At 45.0% G+C, this 25948-nt stretch overlaps 1 protein-coding gene across 2 annotated transcripts in view; it reads left to right on the plus strand.

The window, feature by feature from the left end:
- Positions 1-25948, plus strand: part of RASGRF2 (Ras protein specific guanine nucleotide releasing factor 2) — a 2022215-nt gene that overhangs the window by 1865466 nt on the left and 130801 nt on the right. For both annotated transcript variants that reach the window (XM_085632406.1, XM_085632407.1), the window contains exons 21-23: positions 13438-13541; positions 15238-15322; positions 19836-20033. In XM_085632406.1, the coding sequence (XP_085488532.1) occupies positions 13438-13541; positions 15238-15322; positions 19836-20033 (387 nt within the window). The remainder of the gene's footprint in view (positions 1-13437; positions 13542-15237; positions 15323-19835; positions 20034-25948) is intronic.

Genomic DNA, 25948 nt, shown 5'->3' on the forward strand with positions numbered 1-25948 from the left:
GGGCCTTGTATGTGTGGGTGAGGAGTTTGAAAGTTATTCTTCTTTTGTCTGGGAGCCAGTGGAGATCTCAGAGATGTTGGGTGATGTGACTATGTTGAAGCAGGTGTCGAGGATACAGCGTTTATCTGGCGATTCATTGTGAGCGATTACTCTAGTAAGGTACCAAGGTTTCGTGCATTGTCCGTCGGGTTGGGGGGACGATAGAGTTGGATACCATCACATTTAGGCATGATCTAAATTAAGGAGATACATTTTATATGATATTGGAAAGTATTCCTTATTTTATGGATGTAAGCTATGAACTTACTCATTCGTTCTTTGACAGTACTTTATTTTTATCTTTACGTGAAAACATTATACACCCATTGTTTTATGGGTAGGGTGCAACAAGTATAATTGTAGATAAAGAGTTTTTATATACAATGAGAACTTTAGACAGTGCCATACCTATATTTTAATTTTTAACACGAGTAAAATAATCTGAATCTTAAGAAATTCTTGTGTATGCATGCAATGGTGTGTTGTTTTGTAAGACATTTGTCTTAATAAACTGATATATTTTTATTATTAAACAGAAGAGATAAGGCAGTTCACTCTTTACCAACATTTACCAATCTATAGGCCATTTCTCTGAAACAAGACTAGGAGACGCTGGGCTCTTGTCATTGAATAGATTACTGTTTGCGTTATTTGGAATCGCTTGTGTGGAGGCTAGAGAACCCTTTACGAAAATGGGATCTGATGGTATGAGCTACATCTGAATACTCTTTCTTTTTAGGTTTAAATACCTTCCACTGTTTTCTGCTCTTTACAAGGGTAGTCTTGATATGTCAGCCACAGTGATCACTTGTCTGCCTTATTCCTGGCATCAATAAAAGTGAACAGTTGCTATTGCTTATTTGTCATTTGTTAATTTTGGTAAGACCGGTTTAGAATGGCCTTCCTAATGCCCTCCCCCTCTAACACGTCAGCCTATTCATACATGCTCCTATTAAACAACGCCATCGAAAAACATTTAAAGACGGATCTTAAATGGATGGAGGCTTGGGCTATGATAGGCTAAACTAGTGTGAGCTTCCTGACAAGGAAGACGACACAGTATTTGCTAATCTTCCCGGGCATGAAAGCAGTGTACTGCTCTTCATCAAGAAACTCAGCACAGGCCCAGGTAATGATAGGCTTATGCCCCTCATTCACATCATGGCAAACAATTTTTGGGAAATTAGCAGTGGGCCAAGTGAAACTACGGCAGCCTTCTATTAAAAAAAAAAGTATTATCACTCTAGGTTTTGTTATTGACAAAACACGTTAACTCGATGAATTCTGACAACCTGGCGAGTCTTGGCTAAAATAGGATTGGTAACTGGCCGATTTAATAAGACCTAGGTATTCCTAAAATGTGAGATATGAGGGAAAAGTGAAAGCAACCGGTGCATTTTTTTTAAAAAAGGAGAGGGTGTATAAAAGTTGTCCTTTCGTCCCTTTCACTTTTGTGTTTATTATTGACCTCACTAGCCATGGGATAGGATGACCATACGTGTCGTTGATCCCGTCAAAAGACAACAGACCCTGTTTTAAGTTCAGTACTGGGATCCACAGATAGATGCATAGATGCTTCCAAGTCTGCTACACAAACTAAAATATCACAATAAATGTTGGACCTGCTAAGGTTAGTTGGTAGGGCAGATGCATTATTTAAGAAATAAAGGTGATTTCTCTGAAGAGATATGAGAAAGCGAGGATTGTTTTTATTATTTACATAATGAAGTTGGTTGGTAAAGCAACCTATTTATGGGCCTCCCAACCAGTCTGCAAAATGAGACATTCTGGACTTGATTACGAGGTGGGCGTAAGTTCTGATCCCTGTGCAAATATCTGTTTGTTCAGATTAATAAGGTAATTGCAGCAACCCTCCAATTTTCTGTTGGTTAATTTAGGCATGAATTCTAAACTAATTCCGAAGTAAAACCTACTGAAATGTTTCGGAAGAAAAGGTGCAGTGAAATGTAATGCATGTGGAGTTAAATTTAGAAAACCCTAAATACACAAGATTCCTCATTCTTTAGATGAAAATGACACTATATATGACAGGAGCATCCCTTATGTGAGTAGACTTTGTGAATTCAGTATGTACTCAAAACAATGTTTCACCTCTAATTCATTTATACGAACGTTGTAGATAAACAAAGAAGTATATTCTAAGCATACAATTAAATGCAGTAAAACCACTAACACCCTCTAGCCTCATGGGTGCTTTTAATTAAACCCGAAAAGTATAGTAACTACACATGTAGTATAATTTCTAGACCACATAGAAACGTTACAAACGTCACATAGAAGGTGTAACAAGCACACTACTTATCGCTGGCTTAAAGGAATTTGCCATTTTCATTAATTCGCCAGTGTGTGCCTTTATAAAAGGGGTGAGCGGAATTTTCGAAAGCGACTTTCGCAAATTATCGCGCAAATGTTTAAAATCTCCGCAAACACGCGGAAATATCGCGAAGATGCGGAAGTTTTTTTCCCGCCCGTTCGCGGTATTTTCTGCGTGTTCGCGGCTCGCCAACTTACCCATGCGGTTGCTTGCGGGCGAGACCATCTTGTTTTCACTCTTCTCGCGGTGCATGATCGCGAGAAGAATGACGTGATCGCGCGACGCATGACATTACTGCGGGCGCGAACTGTCGCGAGACAGCGCAAATGGCTACCAACAATCCAACATCTCGTGGAGAACGCGACCGGATCGGGAAAACTTGTCGGCGAACGCGGGGATTCAGGTAAGGCGATCGCGCGCGCGCGAGAATGTATTATTTTACAGCGCGAGCAAGAACCAAATTATCGCTAAGCTGCGGAATGCGGAAATTTTGACATTTTCGCGCTCTCCGCGTAACACGAAAATGTCAAATTATCGCAATTTCCGTGAGCGGAACGGAAATTTAGCCCAGGCCTATGAATTATAATCACATAATGAAAGGTGTTACTGTAAATAAAATTGCCACCTGTTCAATTCTATGTGTTGTTTTATCTTGGAACACAGCGCACATGTGTTGATTTGTCTGCGTATTGGACCTTGTATGTGACAAGCATCGTTTAAATAAATTCAACATGACTATAAAGCATTTACTGGACTCGGGAAATGCTGCACACAGGGTGTTTTTATTAACCGGTGTGGTAAACTTCTTAATCTTTAGCATCTACCTCGTAACCAGGGTCTATATAGCAACACTATGCAAAATTAGACATTCCTGTCCAAGGCTCAAATAGTTCTTTTTATAAGTGTAATACCACTTAGTTTATCATTGTAAAAAGATTTACTTACACAAACATTTTCATGTGACCACATCAACTCCCATGCGTGCGAAGTTGCCATTGTTTTCGTGTTCACATTTTCATAGCCTATGGCCACACAGGAAATGCTCAGTGATTTGCAGCTCTCAAGAGCGGGAGTGAAACTCTTTCCCCAGTGGGAATGGGGAGAGAACCTCCCCTAAATGTGAGGGAGGGAAGAGGAATAGGTTTCTACATGCGGAAACTGATGGCATCAAACTCTCACATGTTTGTGTGTGTGCGCGCGCACATGCATGCCGTGCTATCCAATCCTGCCAGTAGTCTCGGTATGCATACTGCAAGAGAGCAGCTTGCTAACGTCCTCCTCTTCCATTCCCCCACCGCGGACAGGCATTGAGTCAAGCAGGAGGAGCTCCTAATGATGATCATCATAGTAAAGAAGTAGGTGCAAAAATGTTAATAAGACTATGTGCATAAAGATGCACACAGGCTACACGGCAAGCTGCACACAGCCTTGCAGAATCAATCTAGGGTTTTAAAATCAGGTTGGGGGAGTTCTTTTAGGGACTTGGAATTTAGGGATATCATTTTTAGGCCGAGCGTCAGCGCGCATGCGTTGTCTGCAAGACCTATGGTAGTCACTATACCGACTGTAATCCCTCTTGCTGCTGACCATAGGTTGATTGCAGCATCGCTCTTCTTTGCAACCTCCTCATTGATTCCCAAGCCGATTTATTTATAAAGTTTTATATAGTGCGAACGTGACCCATGAGGGTATCAGAGCGCTTTACAGTGTACAGTCAAGAACATAGATGGATGAGAAGATATACACGCATTCAAATGTGTCAATTTGTACAGCAGAGATATAAAATATATAGATGACAAACATAGAGGACCGGGAATCTGCAGGACGTTGTGCAATATACAGTTATTGAACATTAGGGGGTTGTGCTAAAAAACAGAAATAAAAGCCAGTTAAGCTTTACATTACGTACAGTTATTAAGCATTAAGGGCTGTGGTATTAATCTTACATAAAATAGTCTCTTTCATGCCACCGGAGGTGGGCAATGATAAGTGAGTCTTATAGATGACTCTTTGACAGCCTAGAATTAAGGCTTAGGACGAGAATTTGTTCATTAGTAGTATTTTTACTTCTTTTTTGAATGCGGTAAAGGAAGAGATTCTACGCACTACTGGAGGTAAGTAGTTCCAAATCTTTGGAGCAATCCCTGAGAAAGCTCTGCAGCCAGTTCTCTTCTTATGGAAGGATTGAGGTTTCAGAAGGAAAGTACTCGCACTTCGTAGTTGTCTGCAGCCTCCAGATCTTTCCAGCTTTAGAGCCAAGTAAGTGGGTGTATTGTTATGAATTGCTTTGTGTGTCATGCAGGCCACTTTTAGGTGAATTCTTGCCTCGTAAGGCAACCAGTTCAGGGCTTTCAAGGTCGGGGAGATGTGACTGTTTCTTTTGGTTCCTGATAACAGTCTAGCACCAGCATTCAGTGATGCCCTCAGCGGAGCCAGTCTGTATTTTGGGAGACCGCAGAGCGTGGTGCTTCTGTAGTCTAATCTTGGCAGCACTAGGGCTTGTACTGCCATTTTTAGATCAGCCTGAGAGAGGAAGGGTTTGAGTTTCCTTAATATATTCAACTTGTGATTAGCTCCCTTGGTGGCATTAGAGATGTGCGAATGCATATTAAGATGTTTGTCTATGGTGATTCCTAGGGATTTTGCTGAGTCAATGATGCGGGGAACACAGTCAAAGGAGGTTAGGTGTTTTAGCCATAGGTCTAAATTCGGAGTGTGGCTCGGTGGCGAGATGAGGATGAATTCCGTTTTTTTGGTATTCAGCATGAAGTGGTTGTTAGTGAGCCAGCTTTGAGTGTTCAGTAGAATAGTGTTGAGGGCAATGAAGTCTTCTGGGGTGGAGATTTTCATATACAGCTGGGTGTCATCCGCGTATAGGTGATATAGAATATTCGCTGATTTCAGTGTGTTTGCCAAAGGCTCCATTAGGAGGTTGAAAAGAATGGGTGAAAGGGCTGATCCCTGAGGGACATCCAGGGTGACCACAGAGGGTTGCGAGAGTGAATTCCTCATCTTGATTCTTTGAGATCTGTTATTCAAGAAGGAAGAGAACCATTGCAACACTGTGCCAGAGAGGCCCATCCTTCGTTCCAATAGGGACAGGAGGTTGTCGTGCTTGACCGTATAGAAGGCGGAGGACAGGTCAAGCAGTATCAATAGACATGACTCATTGCGGTCAAGCATTTTTAGTATGTCGTCCATAATGTGTGTGAGTGCATATTCTGTGCTGTGACCTTGGCGGAATTATCGCAATTTCCGTGAGCGGAACGGAAATTTAGCCCAGGCCTATGAATTATAATCACATAATGAAAGGTGTTACCTGTAAATAAAATTGCCACCTGTTCAATTCTATGTGTTCTTTTATCTTGGAACACAGCGCACATGTGTTGATTTGTCTGCGTATTGGACCTTGTATGTGACAAGCATCGTTTAAATAAATTCAACATGACTATAAAGCACTTACTGGACTCGGGAAATGCTGCACACGGGGTGTTTTTATTAACCGGTGTGGTAAACGTCTTAATCTTTAGCATCTACCTCGTAACCAGGGTCTATATAGCAACACTATGCAAAATTAGACATTCCTGTCCAAGGCTCAAATAGTTATTTTTATAAGTGTAATACCACTTAGTTTATCATTGTAAAAAGATTTACTTACACAAACATTTTCATGTGACCACATCTACTCCCATGCGTGCGAAGTTGCCATTGTTTTCGTGTTCACATTTTCATAGCCTATGGCCACACAGGAAATGCTCAGTGATTTGCAGCTCTCAAGAGCGGGAGTGAAACTCTTTCCCCAGTGGGAATGGGGAGAGAACCTCCCCTAAATGTGAGGGAGGGAAGAGGAATAGGTTTCTACATGCGGAAGCTGATGGCATCAAACTCTCACATGTTTGTGTGTGTGCGCGCGCACATGCATGCCGTGCTATCCAATCCTGCCAGTAGTCTGGGTACGCATACTGCAAGAGAGCAGCTTGCTAACATCTTCCTCTTCCATTCCCCCACCGCGGACAGGCATTGAGTCAAGCAGGAGGAGCTCCTAATGATGATCATCATAGTAAAGAAGTAGGTGCAAAAATGTTAATAAGACTATGTGCATAAAGATGCACACAGGCTACACGGCAAGCTGCACACAGCCTTGCAGAATCAATCTAGGGTTTTAAAATCAGGTTGGGGGAGTTCTTTTAGGGACTTGGAATTTAGGGATATCATTTTTAGGCCGAGCGTTTTAGGCATGACTCATTGCGGTCAAGCATTTTTAGTATGTCGTCCATTATGTGTGTGAGTGCAGATTCTGTGCTGTGACCTTGGCGGAAGCCGGATTGGTGACTGTCTAAGAGGTTGTAGTTCTTAATATGTTTGCATAATTGAATTTGTACACATTTCTCCAATAGTTTTGCCAAAGTGGGGATGTTGGATATAGGATGATAGTTGTTGAGATCAGATGGAGTGGCATCAGCTTTCTTTAGTATAAGTGTGACCTGCCCTATTTTAAGGCAGTCCGGAATGACACCTTGACTCAGGGAGGCATTTACAATTGTTGCCCATAGCGGTAGGATAGATGTTTTTAAGACTTTGAACAGGGCAGGAGGCAGGGGGTCAGAGAAATGATTGGAGGGGTTGATTGCTTGAAGAGTGTTGTCAATTATTTGTTGAGAGATTGGCGAGAAGGTGCGCCATGAGGCATTGTTTTTTGTGGCTTCCCCATGGTTATTTAAGTGAACTTTGAATAGAGCGCCACATTTAGAATCTTGGACCATAGATTGCTGGAGCGCCATCTTGGATTGGATGTCTAGCTCGATGGTCTTAGTCTTTTCGCGGAAGAAATTGGCCAGCACATCACAGGCAGGTGTGGCCGGTCGTTTAGTTCCCTAGAGATAGTCGAATTGCATGATTGTTGCTTGACGACTTCAAAGAGTTTCTTTGGCCGGTTGATAGCTTGATTCAGCTGGGTTCTGAAAAAGTCTACCTTTGCCTTAAGAATCTTCCTATTGTATGAGTTCCTTAACCTTCTAAGATGCTCAAGGTTATCAGTGGTAGGAGCAGATTTCCATAGACGCTCTGCAGCTCTTAGATGCCGATGCTCCGAGTTCAGGGTCTCATTGAACCAGGGTTTGGCAATTTTGGAGGAGACATTTTTTTCTTGAAGGGGCGCTGTAGAGTCCAGGATTTCAAGTAAAGTGGAATTGTAGAAGGTTGTGAGGTCATGTACATCAGTCATGTCCGTCATGAGGGTCAGGGCGGAGTTGCAACGGTTTACCAAGGTAACAAAGTTGATATTTTGTAAGTTCCTTTTCCATTGTCTTGTTTTTGAGGGTTGGCCTTTTTTTGAGTGACTTCGATATTGATGCAGAAGAGTATGCAATAATGATCAGACCAATCGCATAGGGTGATGGATTCTAGTAGGACGATGTTTATTTTTGCAATGATGAGGTCCAATGTGTCTCCCTTGTTATGAGTTGGGCTGTCACAGACTTGAGATAGCTCCTGTTCTGACAGAAACTCTTTAAGACAGCCTACAATATGATCATTTTCGTTGTTCCAATGGAGGTTAAAGTCACCCAGGAAAATATGAGGAACTTGTGAGTTGGCATTGGATGCCATGATATCCATTATTTCGTCGACACAAGTCAAGTTATCGCCTGGGGGGTGGTAGAATATGTGTAGCATGCTGGCGATGCGCTTAGAATCAGAGATATTAATACAAAGGTAATCACCGGAGGATAGCCCGATGGAATCCGCTTGCTTGACTGATATTGAGTTACGATAAATGCAGGCTACCCCTCCCCCTAGTTTCCCGATTCTGTCTAGTCGGATTAGGTCGTGTGAAGGAGGAACCAGTAAGTCGAGGATGGGCGAGGAGGAACTATTAAGCCAAGTTTCTGTGAGGACCATAATGTCTAAGTCATTCTCCAAAATGAGATTGAATATATCAGTGGCATGTTTGCTAGCAGATCTGCAATTAATGAGCCCACCCTTCAACTTGTTAATAGAGTGTGTTAGGGAAATCTGTTCTAAGTTGATATTTGTGAGGTTATCTCTATTTACGGATCTGTTGTTGAGAGTCGGTTCTCGGAGGGGATTGGTTACAATGGATTGAATAGTGCCACATTGCGACTTACTGTTGTCTGAGGCTTGGGCATAGGATCTAAGGAGGTCGTCTATGTCTCTGTCTGATAGTTCAACGCTTGACCTACTAGGCCACGATGGTGAAGGTAAACTACCCACATTAGTGTTTTTGGGGTGTGTGGACTTGGATATGTGTTGACTAGATTGGACGTTGATTTGGTTATACTGACTAGTGTTCTCGGTGTGAGCATTCGTGGGGATGCAATTTCTCAAATGGAGACTGAATTTGTTCACGGAGTCGTTGGTGGCTCTGTTCAAGTTAAGAAGTTCTTTAGTGATAGTGGATAGGTTATGCATTTCGTCCTTGAGATGGGATAGACCAGTAGCTAACTCATTAAGTTGAGTGATCCAGACGGAATTGGGCAGGTAGGAAGTAGTTGTGGGTGTATGATCAGTTAAGGAGGGCGATCAGCCTGAAGTGGCAGTCATGTTCTCCAATTGCTTAGGGATATCTACATTAGTTATGAGTGTATGATCCGTTAAGAAGGGCGAACCACCAGTATGATCAGTCTGCAAAATCACGTTCTTCATTTGTTTGGGGATAACTTCCATAGGGGTCGATGCGAGAAGCTGAACTGTGAGGTTTCTTGTGGGGTCCACGTCCCTGTGTAGTGTGGAATCTAAGCGAGGCAGCTGGATTAGGGGCTTCCTCGTGAAGTTGAGGAATGGTCATTGTGCTCTGTGATTGGATGGGCGGGGAGAGTGTAGCGTGTATGAGTGTAGCAGGTGTACGGGTCCCCTCAAATATCGAGGAGGACAGTGGGTGAGGGCGGTATAAGCGATGCATCATTTCCGCTTTCTTGTACAGGAGCATCCCTCAACTACGGATAGATTTTCATTAGTTTGTGGCCGTCTGCTTTTCTTAGGTACTATTTCTTCTAATCACCTCCCATTCCCCTGCCCCCCATGTTTTTTCATTATTTTCATGTGTTGGCAAACACTTCCAGCGCGGCACACCACGCTCTCAAGGCTCTTCTGGCACGTGTTTCACAAGAGCGCTCTTTCTTTTCAGTGCGAAGCACATCGCCTTCCATTTCAGCAGAGGGCTTGTTATGAAGACTCTGCCTTTTCTTGGTGACTACCCACCTCCGGCAGCGATATGGCGCTGTTCCAGGAAGATGAAGAGCTTGAGGCCGCTTGCCCTGCACGGGAATAGATGGTAAATGCCACGCTGATCGACACCGGATTGTTTTTACTACTGTGGTTCAAGTCCGAAGATGATCTGCCCTTGGGTCTGCATTTGCTCATCACCCAGAACTGGTTTTTTAATTTGGAAGAGGCATCTGTGGCACTGTGCTGTTTACACAGTTCATTGTTTTTAGTTTTCCAGTACCCTCGGGCAGAACCCCATTAGCTCTGGTGCCCTAAAAACATAAATTGTTGACAGTTACTAAACTGTCCAGCTTGCCTCCGGTTGCAAAATTATATTTGTATTTACCGCGAGGCTTGAAAAAAATGGAGGGCAGTGCTTTGTGTGCATGAGTAATGCGTTTTTCAGATCATAAATCCCCCATTGTTTTAAAGCTTACGGCCATCCCTACCCTCCCCGCATGTTTAAAACGTAGACTCCATTATGTTTTCCAATCCATTGTCACGACATCCTGCTGAAATGTGTGTCTTCATTTCCCTCACTACCCCCTCTCCCATGCACGCTTTTTTGTCCTACGTCATCAAAAAGCCTTAACTCACCGCAAAATGTAGTGCGGAGAGTCCATTGATGGAGGCCGGAAAACCCTTTCTACTTTACTAAATGGTAAGGTTAATCAGTCCGGCCTGTATTCTTCTGCACGCTAGCTCCATTAATATTAGACAACCAGGCCTTGCTAATGCACTTCCTGGTCCACACCAGTCGGCCTTTTCCCAGGGATTAGGCAGTTTTTAATGGGTCTAGATGCCATTTAATGCAGAGGAAATGTTCAGCCATGCTAGTGCTTTCACCACTAAACAACTGAAATTAAAAGTAGTAGCACAATATTTACTGCCCCACCACCCAGAAGCCCCCCGCACGGCTGTGAGAGGTGGTGGGGGTAATAGGGGAGTTTGGGTTTATTGACCAGATATCAGTTGGGAAGTGGCAGCCTGCACCCTTATCCTTGGCGCTACTGAAATGCCCAAAAAGAAACTAACATTTTCCAGCGCATCATAATCTATGCACATTTACACATAACTTTTAGTTATGGCTTCTTCCATTTGTGGCCTTCCTGCTTGTGTTTCTGACTTTAAATATGTTACTGTGCCTTAATGTGATCATTTTTTGATTTATTAACCACCCCTCTCTCCAGACCCCTGCAAAAGGATCCTGTTGACATACTCAAACACCCTTATTCTTTAAAAAATCTGTGGGTTTGTAAATCAACTTTTCTAATTATTCGCTATCTGATTCTCTAACAGGAAGTACTTTTATTTTGGTGCCCTACTATGTTTTCTTCCACAGTCTGATTATATTTCCCTGTTTAGTCATTTACTAACATTACAACAAAAACAAGACAACTGTGGGCCTCAGTGACACTAATATGCATTTGCAGTTCCTCTTACGTTGCCCTAGATGCTCTACTCTGGTTTTAATGTTGCTTACTTGCCCCCTCCTGTCCTAACTTCTGCTTACTGTTTCATAATCCCTAGCCTCAGTTAGCATCACCTTTTAAATCAACAGCCGAGCTTCTTTCTTGTGTGCCATTGCCATCTTCCCCTGCTCACTAGTCTGGTGTGCTGCCCCATTATGATTAAGCCGTTCTCGTTCTTGTGTGGAATAATTAACACCACCCCGCCTCACGTTGCGCTTCTCCTCCCTCTCTTTCCTTGTGCCTCACGCTGCTCTTCCCCTGCTCTCTTTCCTTGTGCTTCACGCTGCTCTTCTCCTAACTCTCTGTTCGTTTGTCTCACGCTGCTCTTCTCCTCGCTCTCCTTCCTTGTGCATCACGTTGCTCTTCCTCTCGCTCTACTTCCTTGTGCCTCACGCTGCTCTTCTCCTAACTCTCCATCTTTGTGCTTCACGCTGCGCTTCTCCTCTCTCTTTCCTTGTGCCTCAGGCTGCTCTTCCCCACGCTCTCCTTCCTTGTGCCTCACGCTGCTCTTCTCCTAACTCTCCGTCCTTGTGCCTCACGCTGCCCTTCTCCTCACTCTCCTTCCTTGTGCATCACGCTGCTCTCCTCCTCACTCTCCGTCCTTGTGCTTCACGCTGCTCTTCTCCTCGCTCCTCTTCCGTGTACCTCACGCTGCTCTTCCTCTCGCTCTCCTTCCTCGTGCCTCACGCTGCTCTTCCCCTTGCTCTCTTTCCTTGTGCCTCACGCTGCTCTTCTCCTAGCTCTCCATCCTTGTGCTTCACGTTGCTCTTCCTCTCGCTCTCCTTCCTTGTGCCTCAAGCTGCTCTCTTTCCTTGTGCCTCATGCTGCTTTTCTCCCAACTCTCCGTCCTTGTGCCTCACGCTGCTCTTCTCCTAACTCTCCGTCCTTGTGCCTCACGCTGCTCTTCTCCTCACTCCCCTTCCTTGTGCATCACGCTGCTCTTCTCCCCGCTCTCCTTCCTTGTGCCTCACGCTGCTTTTCTCCTAACTCTGCGTCCTTGTGCCTCACTCTGCTCTTCTCCTCACTGACCTTCCTTGTGTCTCGTGCTGCTCTTCCCCTGCTCTCTTTCCTTGTGCCTCACGCTGCTCTTCTCCTAACTCTCCGTCCTTGTGCTTCACACTGCTCTTCTCCTCGCTCCCCTTCCTTGTGCCTCACGCTGCTCTTCCCCTTGCTCTCTTTCCTTGTGGCTCACACTGCTCTTCTCCTAGTTCTCCGTCCTTGTGCCTCACGCTGCTCTTCTCAATCTCCTTCCTTTTGTCCCACGCTGCCCTTCTCCTTGCTCTCCTTCCTTGTGCTTCATGCTGTTCTTCTCTTCTCTCTCCTTCCTTGTGTCTCACGCTGCTCTTCTCCTCGCTCACCTTCCTTTTGCCTCACGCTGCTCTTCTCCTCGCTCTCCTTCCATGTGCCTCATGCTGTTATTCTCTTCACTCTCCTTCCTTGTGCCTCATGCTGCTCTTTTCACTCTCCTTCCTTGTGCCTTTTCACCTAACTCTCTGTCCTTGTGCCTCACGCTGCTCTTCTCCTCACTCCTCTTCCTTGTGCATCATGCTGTTCTTCTCCTCGCTCTCCTTCCTTGTGCCTCACGATACTCTTCTCCTCGCTGACCTTCCTTGTGCCTCACGATACTCTTCTCCTCGCTGACCTTCCTTGTGCCTCACGCTGCTCTTCCCCCGCTCTCTTTCCTTGTGCCTCATGCTGTTCTTTTCCTCGCTCTCCTTCCATGTGCCTCATTCTGCTCTCCTCCTCCCACTCCTTCCTTGTGCCTCATGTTGTTCTCCTCTTCACTCTCCTTCCTTGTGCCTCATGCTGCTCTTTTCACTCTCCTTCGCAATGCCTCTTCACCTCACTCTCTGTCCTTGTTCCTCATGCTGCTCTTCTCCTCACTCCCTGTCCTTGTGTCTCACGCTGCTCTTCTCGTCACTCTCCGTCCTTGTGCCTCATGCTGTTCTTCTCACACTCCTTCCTTGTGCTTCCTTAAGCTCTTCTCCTCGCTCTCCTTACTTATGCTTCATACTGCTTCACAACTAACCATCCCAATACAACACACACAATTCCACTACACACCACTTTCATACACTCCATAACATATAGGTAAAACACATTCCCATTTACAGCGTTAAAAACTCTAACTCAAATAAATACGAGACCTATTGCATTTTCAATGTTTTTTTTATATAGCTGTAAGGGCCGACTGATATTTAGGGATGTGAAAGTGCTTCTAGCCTGCTTGGTGCAAATTGGCTAATGGGTCTGCAAGGGTTTCTTTCCTTCCCGTGAATCATACAGGTCCCCGGATCCAAGCCCTGAGAAGAGATTGAACTCAGTTGACTATCTTCTGCATAACTGGGACTTTTATTTTTCTTGCAGCCAGAATATCCGAAATCAGAATGCCTGGAAACGCTGTCTGCTATGGAGCTTGCAGAACAGATAACTCTTTTAGATCACATTGTCTTCAGAAGCATTCCATATGAGTAAGTGTTTTCCTGTGACTTCTCATAGTAAATACCTTGGAAGGATCAGCAATGGTTTTAAAATCCTAAACCGGTCAAGATGATAGTTTTCATGGACAATCTGGACATGCTAAACAGATGTTGGCTGCAAGCAGTGAATGCTGTCTCTACAGGAGTCCTTCCGAGGTGTTATGCAACGCTGATGTCTAAAGTGAAAATACGTCAAAAGTCTCTTTCAGGGGGTTAGGATGAATGGGAACGCCCCCGCATGTAAATGTGTAGGAGATGGGTTAGTTTCACTGGAAAAATATTTTCCCAGTGGTGGTGGGGAGGGGTTAATTGTGTGTGTGTATGTGTGTGAACAAAATGATGAGTACTACGTAAAGAGGGTTTCAATATTAACTTTTTTCACATGCGATGGTAGGACTTGTGACAGGCCGACCAATTCCTCTAGTTTCCTTGTTGATTTCAAGTAATCGTACAAATAACTCATAACTTACTCATACAATATTTCAGAAAATCTTTGTAGATTTTTTAGCATTACGTCTGTGATCCCTTGTTAATGCAATAGATTGTGTTGCAAGTGTAGCAGCTATTGTACAGGAGTAGATTTTCAACTTTTCATAGGCTGGCTTCATCTATTGGGCTTTGTGACTGGATTACGGGATTTGGTTGGATTTCTGCATGCTGAAATTTAGACTGTGATGCGCAAACAAATGATGGATGGAATGCTAAATAACATCAAACATTTGCCTCCAGTCAAGAGATCTGGGTCAAATCCATTGTTCTTTTGCTCACCATGCCACCATAGTTTTAACCCAGCTATATGCAAATCAGTTTTGACCCTGCTCCTCATGGAAACAGTCCAGTCCGAGCAGCCAAGCCAGGTCCTCCCTGGACCAGAAACAAGTATCCTGGGACTGGTTTTGGGGTATCACACCTCATCCACCACTCTAGCTTGAATCAAGGATCAAGACTAATTTTAATATGGCTGGGTCCAAGCTGGAATTGGTCAGCATTCCATCCGTCATTTGTTAGCGCAGTTTTAGAAGGTTGCATGGTACTCTCCTTAATTCTCGTGAATACTATCACAAATATTTATGTATGTTAACCTCCCTCCCTGGTCTCTTTTCCTACTGTGGCCTGAGCTCAGTTTTTTTGTTCATCCGTCGTCTTATGCTACTCCCTAAATCCACTTTCTTTCTTCGATTCCTCTGCATCACTCATCAATGTATATGTGATATTGCTTCTCCACACCTGACTCTAAGCCTCCCTTGAGTGCATTTTACTCTTGAACTCAGTTGTGCTGGCTATCGTCCCTTTGTGCTAGACTTGTTTCCGTTCATTCTTCAGAGTCCACATAGGCCGCAATACATTGAAATTCTCTCCCCCTTTTGCTTCTTTCATTCTTGTCATGTACATTCACATTTTGTTTTCTTCTTGCTACTTCTGATAAGTTTATAATATTGATTCATAGTTGTGTTCCATTTGCATTTAATACTACTTTCCTACTATTGGTGCAGCTCTTTGGCGAGACTTCAAACTGCAACACAATGTAGTTAAATGCAGAGTAATGTTTGCCTGTGAATCATTTGGCGTGGATTAATTATTGAATTTCGTAATTGAGAGCAACTACACTGTTTAGGTTGCAACTAGTAAAAATGTGCATATTGTATTTAGTTAGTAAGATTCTTTGCCTTTTTATGCTACCCTCCAGAGAGTTCCTGGGACAGGGCTGGATGAAACCAGATAAAAATGGAAGAACGCCTTATATCATGAAGACTAGCCAACACTTTAATGATGTAAGTGCCATCGATTTTGTGTTGAAGATATAATTACAATATATATATACACACACACACACACATATATATATGCATATTGTTAGAAATGGGGGTCTCTAGTTGGCAGAGGTAGGTACCTTTGTACAAATAGGGACCCTTGCTTCTAGTCCGGGTAAGGGGGATACACACTTTAGATAACCCCTGCTCACCCCCTTGGTAACTTGGCACGAGCAGACAGGCTTATCCCAAAGGCTATGTGTAAAGTATTTGTACCAACACTCACAGTAATACAGTGAAAACACCACAAATGGACACCACACTAGTTTAGAAAAATAAAATATCTTTATCTTAAACTAAACAAGACCAAAACGACAAAAATCCAACATACAGATACTCAGGAAAATGTCTTGAAGAAGGATATTGCAAAAATAAGCTTGTAGGAATCAAATAGCACCAACTGGGGCTTATTGCGACATCAGGACAGCATGAAATCCAAAGTACGGTGCCGCCCGCGAGGATCGCCGTTTCGGGCGCGAAGTCACACAGACCCCCAAACAACAGTACCTTGGAAATTAAGTCGGTGACGATGCACGGCTTCGGAGATGGCCGATGTCGGCTCCGATGATGATGCGAGGTCAGCAACTTCCTCGAGTCTCCCTCAGCGGTTATCGGCACCACGATAACAAGATGCAGGTGCTGGCAATGACGGAGTCGATGCGAGCGCTGGCGTCAGGCACGGCTGATCACTGCCGGCGTCGGAGCATAGGAGCAGGCCGGGCGATGCGTCATTCACTTCACGAGCGGCTCCCCGGGCCCCGTTGCAGGTCACGGCATCACAGCGGAGGCGTCGATGGCATCGGAAACAGGGTTTCTTACTTTTCTTGGGTTTCTTCCCGTTCCCAACAGCAGAAACAACCTCCAGAGGCTCAAAACAGTTACAGGCACCTCCTGGCAGGTCAGAACTCCCAGCAAGGAAGTTCAGGGCAGCTGGGGGTGAAATCTTTTTGTCCCTGGGAGCTGAGCAATATCTGTTTTGCTGCTCGGTTCACAGCATTTTTGGTCTCGATTACTGAAACCAGAGCAGTTGTTTGCTCCGGCTTGGCGGAAGCGGTGCTTGTTAAACCATGGGCCTCTGAGTAGGCCAGGTCCCGAGGGATTTGTTATAATTTAAATAAGTGGAGGGACATGCACAAGGCCCCCCCTCTCCATGGCCAATCTTGGACCCAGGACTGCCACCTCCCCAGGGGTGGCTGATTGAAACAAAAACATAGGAGGTCCGCGCGGCCCTCCTCCTGAGCCAGGGTCAAGCATCCTCCAAGGGCTTTCAGCGTCTCCTGGTGTGTTAACAGTGCCTGTGAATTGTTTGGGAGAAAAAATTCCACAAATGCTTATTCTGCAGCTGAATGAATGCGTGAATGAGTCAAGACACGGGAGCACTTTCATAGCTTCAGGAAACTCTTGTTGCTCCTCGCATGCAGAACCTGTAGATCTGTGCTCTCCAATGTTAGTGCGTCTAGAGATAGGTCGAGAGAGTGACTGAAATGCACCCCCTTATATCTAAATATTTACTGTCAGGCGCATCACAGGATCTGCACATCTGCCCTGAGAGTTTAGTCTGCGGATCGGTGCCTTCATTATGTCAGACTTTACAGCCGGTGCGCCCTAAACGTCGATTTGACAGGGAGAGAGCCGCTTCTCGTATGTGCCGTGTTAGTGAATAACAATATCATTTAGTTATCGACAAATACAAAGGAAACGCATCAGCTTTCCTGTTTTCGGATGTCACACACAGTCGGCTCTCTAAAGCCACAACATTGAACTGGAAAGTCATAATGATCATTATCAGCGATTTATGAGAACCCCTTCAGATGCAAGGTGTAGGAAAGGGTGCTATGGTCTGTGCAAAACCTTCGAAGCAGAAACACTGTATTCTGCACTCGAGCGTTTTCACTTTCAAGCTGAAGGTGCAGCAGATGGACGGCACCCATTAAGAATCGCTACACAAAGTACTTTACCGGAAGTAAATAATTGCAAAGACAGCGGGTTGAAACATACATTTTGAATGGATGTATGACATTACAACGCACACTTTTACAACGCATGCACTTACAACACATTTTTTACAACGCAAAATCCATTACAACGCACTACACTTACAACGCATGACACTACAACGTATTTTTAAAAACTACCTTTACAACGTATACCATTACAACGCATAATATTAAATTGCATTTAAGGTAAGTATTAGATAGTATAGGGGTAAAAATTACTATTCTAACTCCAGGGGGTGCAACAGTAGGGTAAGTGTTGGATAGTATAGGGGTAAACATTACTATTCTAACTCCAGGGGGTGCAACAGTAGGGTAAGTGTTGGATAGTATAGGGGTAAAAATTGCTATTCTAACTCCAGGGGGTGCAACAGTAGGGTAAGTGTTGGATAGTATAGGGGTAAAAATTGCTATTCTAACTCCAGGGGGTGCAACAGTAGGGTAAGTGTTGGATAGTATAGGGGTAAAAATTACTATTCTAACTCCAGGGGGTGCAACAGTAGGGTAAGTGTTGGATAGTATAGGGGTAAAAATTACTATTCTAACTCCAGGGGGTGCAACAGTAGGGTAAGTGTTGGATAGTATAGGGGTAAAAATTACTATTATAACTCCAGGGGGTGCAACAGTAGGGTAAGTGTTGGATAGTATAGGGGTAAAAGTTACTATTCTAACTCCAGGGGGTGCAACAGTAGGGTAAGTGTTGGATAGTATAGGGGTAAAAATTACTATTCTAACTCCAGGGGGTGCAACTGTAGGGTAAGTGTTGGATAGTATAGGGGTAAAAATTACTATTCTAACTCCAGGGGGTGCAACAGTAGGGTAAGTGTTGGATAGTATAGGGGTAAAAATTACTATTCTATCTCCAGGGGGTGCAACAGTAGGGTAAGTGTTGGATTGTGTAGTGTAATATTATGCGTTGTATTGGTAGGCGTTGTAATGGAATGCGTTGTAAAGGTAGTTTTTAAAAATGCGTTGTAGTGTCATGCGTTGTAAGTGTAGTGCGTTGTAATGGATTTTGCGTTGTAAAAAATGCGTTGTAAGTGTAGTGCGTTGTAAAAGTTGCGTTGTAAAGGTTGTTCCCCATTTTATATACATACTTATTTGGAAGTTAGGTACTTTTCAGAATACACTTGCTACATAAGTATGACATTTATGCACGCTCATAAGCAATGTTATTTATACTTACATGTTAATATGCACACACAATAAGGTCAAAAGTGTATGCCCAGCGCCGCCTCATTGTCGCCCAAAGAGGGCACCATCGGTTGAGACCGCTTAAACTTCACACCGCCTCCCCTGGGAGGCCCTAGGGTCAGGAGTGGGTGATGCTGAGAATGTCTGTGTTTTCTCCTATAGGATGCTACCTAACCGGATTGGATTACGACAGAAGCGTCACCATGAAAGCTTTTGACAGATGATGTGATTAACCCCACATTAGAGCGCTGGTGTGTTTTTAGCAGGGAAGCCCGCTAAACCCCCCCTTTCTATTTGCTTGTCCGACTCCTCCGTTGCACCGAGGGGGCTCGCTAGTGCTGGACTCTGTTTCAAACACTCAGAAGAACATGTGCTTACTACAACATAGTTCATACTACACTAGCATTTCATAATTTATTATGAATTCCTTAGGCGTTCGTATTTGGGAGCACGAGCCGGGCCAGGCATTTATCTGTATCGTGCAATTTGTGACTATTGTGATAATGGCGTTCACCTTTTGCTGGGCTGACACATGTTGCAGTCTTGGCATTTGAGCCCAGACAACCTTCCTTCCTGGGACCTGCGAATGCACCTTTCCCAGAGGCGGACTGGCCAGTAACCTTATGCCCAGCAGGCCAGATGTAATAAACGTTTGAGGGCTGGTCGCAGGATTGTTTAGAGCCTCTTCACTGCGTATGATCACGTTCCTTATTAATGTAAATAAAGATAAATGTGTCCCTAAAGCTGTTACACATTCATTACTGCAGCTCCTACCACCAGACTCTCACATAAACAAATGCCAGACTCTGCTAGGCACTTATACGCAGCCCGCATTCAGTGTGTGTGCTGGCAGTGCCAGGTACATACTTTCATTACATGGACATAACTCTTGGCTCGACTTACGATAAAGTGCCACTTTATGCAACACAAAAGGAAATGAAATAAACACACTAACACACGGAGCAATCACAGATGAGCAACATTAAAGCCTGGCTGCTATGGCACATACAGATGGAATCAGGAATGACTAAACCTACTGCAATCTGCAGTGGATTTCTGGGCATTGGTGCTTACTGGAGGTCACATCCAGTAATCTTTTTAAGAGACTTGGCAGGAATGTTTAACAGAATGTTTTTGGTTTACATTATGATACATTTTTGGCAACCTAATAATTTCTGCACAGGATGATCCTGAACAGGAAATGTTTAAAGAATGTAACCAGCTTTGTGGGTTTACTAACCATTCCAAAATCTGCTGTTTGTGTCCTATGTGCTTATTCTGATCAGATGAGTAACCTTGTTGCCTCACAAATCCTGAGCCATGATGAAGTCGTCTTCCGTGCCAGCTCTGTCGAGAAATGGGTCGTGGTAGCAGATATCTGTCGGTGTATGCACAACTACAACGGAGTACTGGAAATCACGTCTGCCTTAAACAGAAGCGCGATCTACAGGCTAAAGAAGACCTGGGCCAAAGTATCCAAACAAGTAGGTCAACTCTCTGTATAGCCTGGAATTAATAATTGCACGCCTGATGAGTTACTGAAGGGCATAGGCATGCAGTCCATCATGACTGTGACCAGATAGCAATGTATTCTGAAAGTAATAGCTTGTAATTGAAATGGTGCTAAATATGACTAGGCAGGTCACTAATGCTCAGCAATGAAATATTTACTGTATTCTGTGTCACCTCAGAAATATGCAAGTGTGGGAACTGGAATTATAGTGAGGTTCACAGCACCTTGAAATAGTAAATTAGAGGCTTTTATCCCGCATTGTTTGTGATTCCTTAGTACTCACTTGTGTTTAATTGTGCTTTGTTGCATAGCAAAGGTCTTTGATGAATCATATACCTTCTTCTTGTGTAAGTAATGCAGAGTCACGGATGAAGGACAACAGTAACCCTCCAAATCAGGTCACTATCTTTGGAGACCAAGACAATCTCTGGTCGTGGGAACACTGGCTTAGGTCTTTGGGATCCTGTTCTAATCCAGTCACTAATCTGAGTAATCTGGGTTTCATAACAGATTCAACAAGCATTGGCATAGCTAATGGGCCTCGCCTTTGGGGCCTTATAAGTGTTTAGGCAGAGCTATTGACTTTGCCAATGTGTTTAAGCTGTGCTGTAGAGAAGTGTGGCTGCTGTGCATCATGCTGAAAAGTTGTAATAAAAAAGTGTCAGAAGCATTTTTGTTACCTTATATATGACCAAGAAGGCATTATGTCCAACAGAATGACCATATTAAAAATGTATGTACAATAAAAAATGTCCTAATTTTTCTTTTGTTCTTGCAATGCTGGCAGCTTGTTTTTGCCTATTCCAATGGTTGTTTGGTAAAGTTTTTTTTGAGGGGGCATAAACAATTTGAGCTAGTACCTGTATTACAACACTAGCAGCGTCCAGACGCTAGGGGAAAATCAACAGATGGCAGATTCCGAGAGCAGGCTGAGGTGGTGTTGAGTGATGTTGAGGTGGTAGTGGTGGTGGTGATGGTGACTGGTGCTGAGACGATGCTGAGGTGATGCTGAATGATACTTAGGTCTTGCTGAGTGATACTGATGTGGTGTTGATTGATATTGTGGTGGTGCTGAGTGATGCTGGGGTGGTGCTGAGTGATATTGTTGTGGCCCTGAGTGATGCTGTGGTGGCCCTGAGTGATGTTGTGGTGGCCCTGAGTGATGCTGTGGTGGTGCTGAGTGATGCTGTGGTGTTGCTGAGTGATGCTGTGGTGGCCCTGTTTGATGCTGTGGTGGCGCTGAGTGATGCTGTGGTAGTGCTGAGTGATGCTTTGGTGGTGCTGAGTGATGCTGTGGTGGCCCTGAGTGATGCTGTGGTTGCGCTGAGTGATGCTGTGGTATCGCAGAGTGTTGCTGTGTTGGCGCAGAGTGATGCTGTGCTGGCGCAGAGTGATGCTGTTGTGGTGCTGAGTGATATTGTTGTGATGCTGAGTGATATTGTTGTTGCACCGAGTGATGCTGTGGTGGTCCTTAGTGATGCTGTTGTGTTCCTGAGTGATGCTGTGGTGGTGCTGAATGATGCTGTGGTGGTGCTGAGTGATGCTGTGGTGGCCCTGAGCGATGCTGTGGTGGTGCTGAGTGATGCTGTGGTGGTGCTGATTGATGCTGTGGTGGTGCTGAGTGATACTGTGGTGGCCCTGAGTGATGCTGTGGTGGTGCGGAGTGATGCTGTGGTGGTGCTAAGTGGTGTTGTGGGGGTGCTGAGTGATGCTGTGGTGGTGCTGACTGATGCTGTGGTGGCACTGAGTGATGCTGTGGTGGCCCTGAGTGAAGTTGTGGTGGCGCTGAGTGATTCTGTGGTGGTGCTGAGTGATGCTTTGGTGGTGCTGAGTGATGCTGTGGTGGCCCTGAGTGATGCTGTGGTTGCGCTGAGTGATGCTGTGGTATCGCAGAGTGTTGCTGTGTTGGCGCAGAGTGATGCTGTGCTGGCGCAGAGTGATGCTGTTGTGGTGCTGAGTGATATTGTTGTGATGCTGAGTGATATTGTTGTTGCACCGAGTGATGCTGTGGTGGTCCTTAGTGATGCTGTTGTGTTCCTGAGTGATGCTGTGGTGGTGCTGAATGATGCTGTGGTGGTGCTGAGTGATGCTGTGGTAGCCCTGAGTGATGCTGTGGTGGTGCTGAGTGATGCTGTGGTGGTGCTGATTGATGCTGTGGTGGTGCTGAGTGATGCTGTGGTGGCCCTGAGTGATGCTGTGGGGGTGCAGAGTGATGCTGTGGTGGTGCTAAGTGATGTTGTGGTGGTGCTGAGTGATGCTGTGGTGGCCCTGACTGATGCTGTGGTAGCCCTTAGTGATTCTGTGGTGGCCCTGAGTGATGCTGTTGTGGCCCTGAGTGATGCTGTTGTGGCACTGACTGATGCTGTGGTGACGCTGACTGAATCTGTGGTGATGCTGAGTGTTATTGTTGTGGCCCTGAGTGATGCTGTGGTGGTGCTGAGTGATGCTGTTGTGGTGTTGAGTGATTCTGTGGTGGCCCTGAGTGATATTGTTGTGGCCTTGAGTGATGCTGTGGTGATGCTGAGTGTTGCTGTGGTGGTGCTGAGTGATGCTGTGATGGCACTGAGTGATGCTTTGGTGGCCCTGAGTGATGCTGTGGTGGTGCTTTGTGATGTTGTGGTGTTGCTGAGTTATGCTGTGGTGGTGCTGAGCGATGCTGTGGTGGCCCTGAGCGATGCTGTGGTTGCCCTGAGTGATGCTGTGGTTGCGCTGAGTGATGCTGTGGTAGCCCACAGTGATGCTGGGTGGCGCAGGGTGATGCTGTGATGACACAGAGTGATGCTGTGGTGGCACAGAGTGATATTGTTGTGGTGCTGAGTGATATTGTTGTTGAATCGAGTGATGCTGTGGTGGTCCTGAGTGATGCTGCTGTGTTGGTCCTGAGTGATGCTGTGGTGCGCTGAGTGATGCTGTGGTGGCCCTGAGTGATGCTGTGGTGGTGCTGAGTGATGCTGTGGTGGCGCTGACGACTGATGCTGTGGTGGCGCTGACGACTGATGCTGTGGTGGCGCTGAGTGATGCTTTGGTGGCCCTGAGTGATGCTTTGGTGGCCCTGAGTGATGCTTGGGTGGCCCTGAGTGATGCTGTGGTGGTGCTGAGTGATGCTGTGGCGGTGCTGACTGATTCTGTGGTGGCGCTGAGTGATATTGTTGTGGCCCTTAGTGATGCTGTGGTGGTGCTGAGTGATGCTGTGGTGGTGATGAGTGATGCTCTGGTGGTGTTGAGTGATGTTGTGGTGGTGTTGAGTGATGTTATGGTTGTGTTGAGTGATGCTGTGTTGGCCCTGAGTGATGCTGTGGTGTCACTGACTGATGCTTTGCTGTCACTGAGTGATGCTTTGGTGTCGCTGAGTGATGCTGTGGTGGCGTTGAGTGATGCTGTGGTGGCGTTGAGTGATGCTGTGGTGGCGTTGAGTGATATTGTTGTGGCCCTGAGTGATACTGTGGTGGTGTTGAGTGATGCTGTGTTGGCCCTGAGTGATGCTGTGTTGGCCCTGAGTGATGCTGTGGTGTCGCTGGGTGATGCTGTTGTGTCTCTGAGTGATGCTGTGGTGGCGCTGAGTGATATTGTTGTAGCTCTGAGTGATGCTGTTGTGGTGCTGTGTTGCTGTGGTGGCGCTGAGTGATGCTGTGGAGCGCTGAGTGATGCTTTAGTGGCCCTGAGTGATGCTGTGGTTGTGCTGAGTGATGCTGTGGTGGTGCTGAGTGATGCTGTGGTGGTGCTGAGTGATGCTGTGGTAGTGCTGAGTGATGCTGTGGTGGTGCTGAGTGATGCTGTGGTGGTGCTGAGTGATGCTTTGGTGTTGCTGAGTGATGCTGTGGTGGTGTTGAGTGATATTGTTGTGGTACTGAGTGACGCTGTTGTGGTCCTGAGTGATGCTGTGGTGGTACAGAGTGATGAAGGGGAGTGAAAAAGAGAGAGAAATAAGGTGATAGAGAGAGTAAATGAAGGGGAGAGAAAGAGAGCGAGAAAGGGGGAGAGAGAGAGAGTGAGAGAGAGAGAATGAAGGGGGAGAGAGAAGCTGCAATAAAAAATTAATACATTAATACATTGCTAAATGCCTCTGCTTATGTTGCCTTGCCCTGTATCAGCTGCTTGTTTCTGAGAAAAAAACAGTGCACGAGGGAATAACAAATGCTATTGTTTTAAAAAACATCCATGTAACATAGATTGTGTCACAATAGATAGCTAATAATAATATTTTAAAGCACACGCAAATAATAGCTGTGCAGGAGTGAATAATGCTAATTTACCATTTGCGCGCGCTGTAAAGCACACGCAAAATAAAAGCTGTATAGGAGTGATTAACTAATGCTGATGTGCAATGTGCGCATGCAGCAAGGGTGCCCTCGAGCGATGCACTTAATTAGGAAGACCGAGGAAAGCTAGATGGCGCTCTAGGCCACACAAAAAGCACGTGGTCGAATTTTTCAATGCCCACTTACTAAAAGTCTCGCCAGTGCAACGCATGCGCTGGCTCAGGCGAGACCTAAAAATTATGCCTTTCTTCTCTGGCAATGCAATTTCTAGTGCGTCTTTCTTCTAGTCAATAAGCTTAAACGGTTCTTCCTAGTCTTCTGCTCCCACAAACGTCAAGTGTCAAATGTTAATGTTAGGGCCTCCTCCAGTCTAGAATATGGCAATAGCTTGTCTATTGGCTTGATGTCATCCTATTGCTTGCTAAAAACCAAGTGCATTAAGTGCGTTGCCGCCTTCCTGCTGATTCATGAAAGAAGGAAAGATTATATCACTCCATCACGTTCCCACCACTCGCAGTCGGTGGTGCAGTACATGAGCAGGTCCATTTTCTTACACTAAATTAAAGACCTGCCCCCCGCTAAACCTTCTTTGTGATACAGAAATATTCTATGTTTTAAAGGGCTACATAAGGAGGGTGGAACAAGGACGGTAGAACAATTTCTATGTTTTCTATTAAAAAGTAGTCCTTTGGTACTCATTTGAGTCACCAAAGACCACCAGGAATTCTGCAGAGCATTCAAGGCCTTCTGGACATGATTGCCTCAAGGAAAACAAGCTATTTAGCCAATAGAGCAATTGCTGCTGACTGAAACACATCTTTTAATCAGATTCTAGCCTTCCTCTTATCCCATTTAATACAAGGGAAAAGTCGGAGAATTTAAATACCCACGCTTGCTTTGACCCATATCTCTAAGGTAACAATGAGCGAACACAACATTTCCAGACGGGAGTGATAGGGGGTGAGTGGGGTCTCACTCAAATAACATTTTAACACATCCATTAGCAAAGCCAGTAGATCTGGACACTTTTAAGTGAATGTGTTCTTTATTTTACGGGGTCTCAGCATGACTAGCATATGCTAATTAAAGTTGGAACACTGGTTTATCCTTCTGTAGTAGCATTGCACTGAGCCTGAATGGGCTGGCTCCACCACTAACTTGATTCACACTGGATTGAAGTAGGCCATCATATTGTCTGGTAACACAGTACCTTGGTGGCTTGGAAAGCCTTTTGATCACAATTCATCTGAAGCTTCTTAATTTAACATACTACGTAGGGCATTTGGTACTTTAATGTCTTGTGCCTTTTCAAGTTGGCCAAGGCACCGTCAGAGGAAGATAGTTTCCAGAAGCATGTCAGGCTGGACTGCATGAATGCATATTGTTAGGCTTGACCTCTGTCCTTCCTCTCCTGGAGGCCTAGCTTCAAGTACTCATGATGAGATTTGTTTCTTCATTGGCACAAGCCTTGTTGACTTCGCTACCTCATCCATGACTGCATTCTGGAAGATTTTGGGTCTGGATGAAGTAAGACTGTTGAGCCTCTTGTATCCGCAGAGCCCCAGTTAAGTTGAAATGGTAATCAAGTAATGGGAGCCTGGGTATGTCTGGAGCTATTTTCAAAGTT

This window comes from Triturus cristatus, chromosome 2_1, assembly GCF_964204655.1.
Source record: "Triturus cristatus chromosome 2_1, aTriCri1.1, whole genome shotgun sequence".
NCBI lineage: Eukaryota > Metazoa > Chordata > Amphibia > Caudata > Salamandridae > Triturus > Triturus cristatus.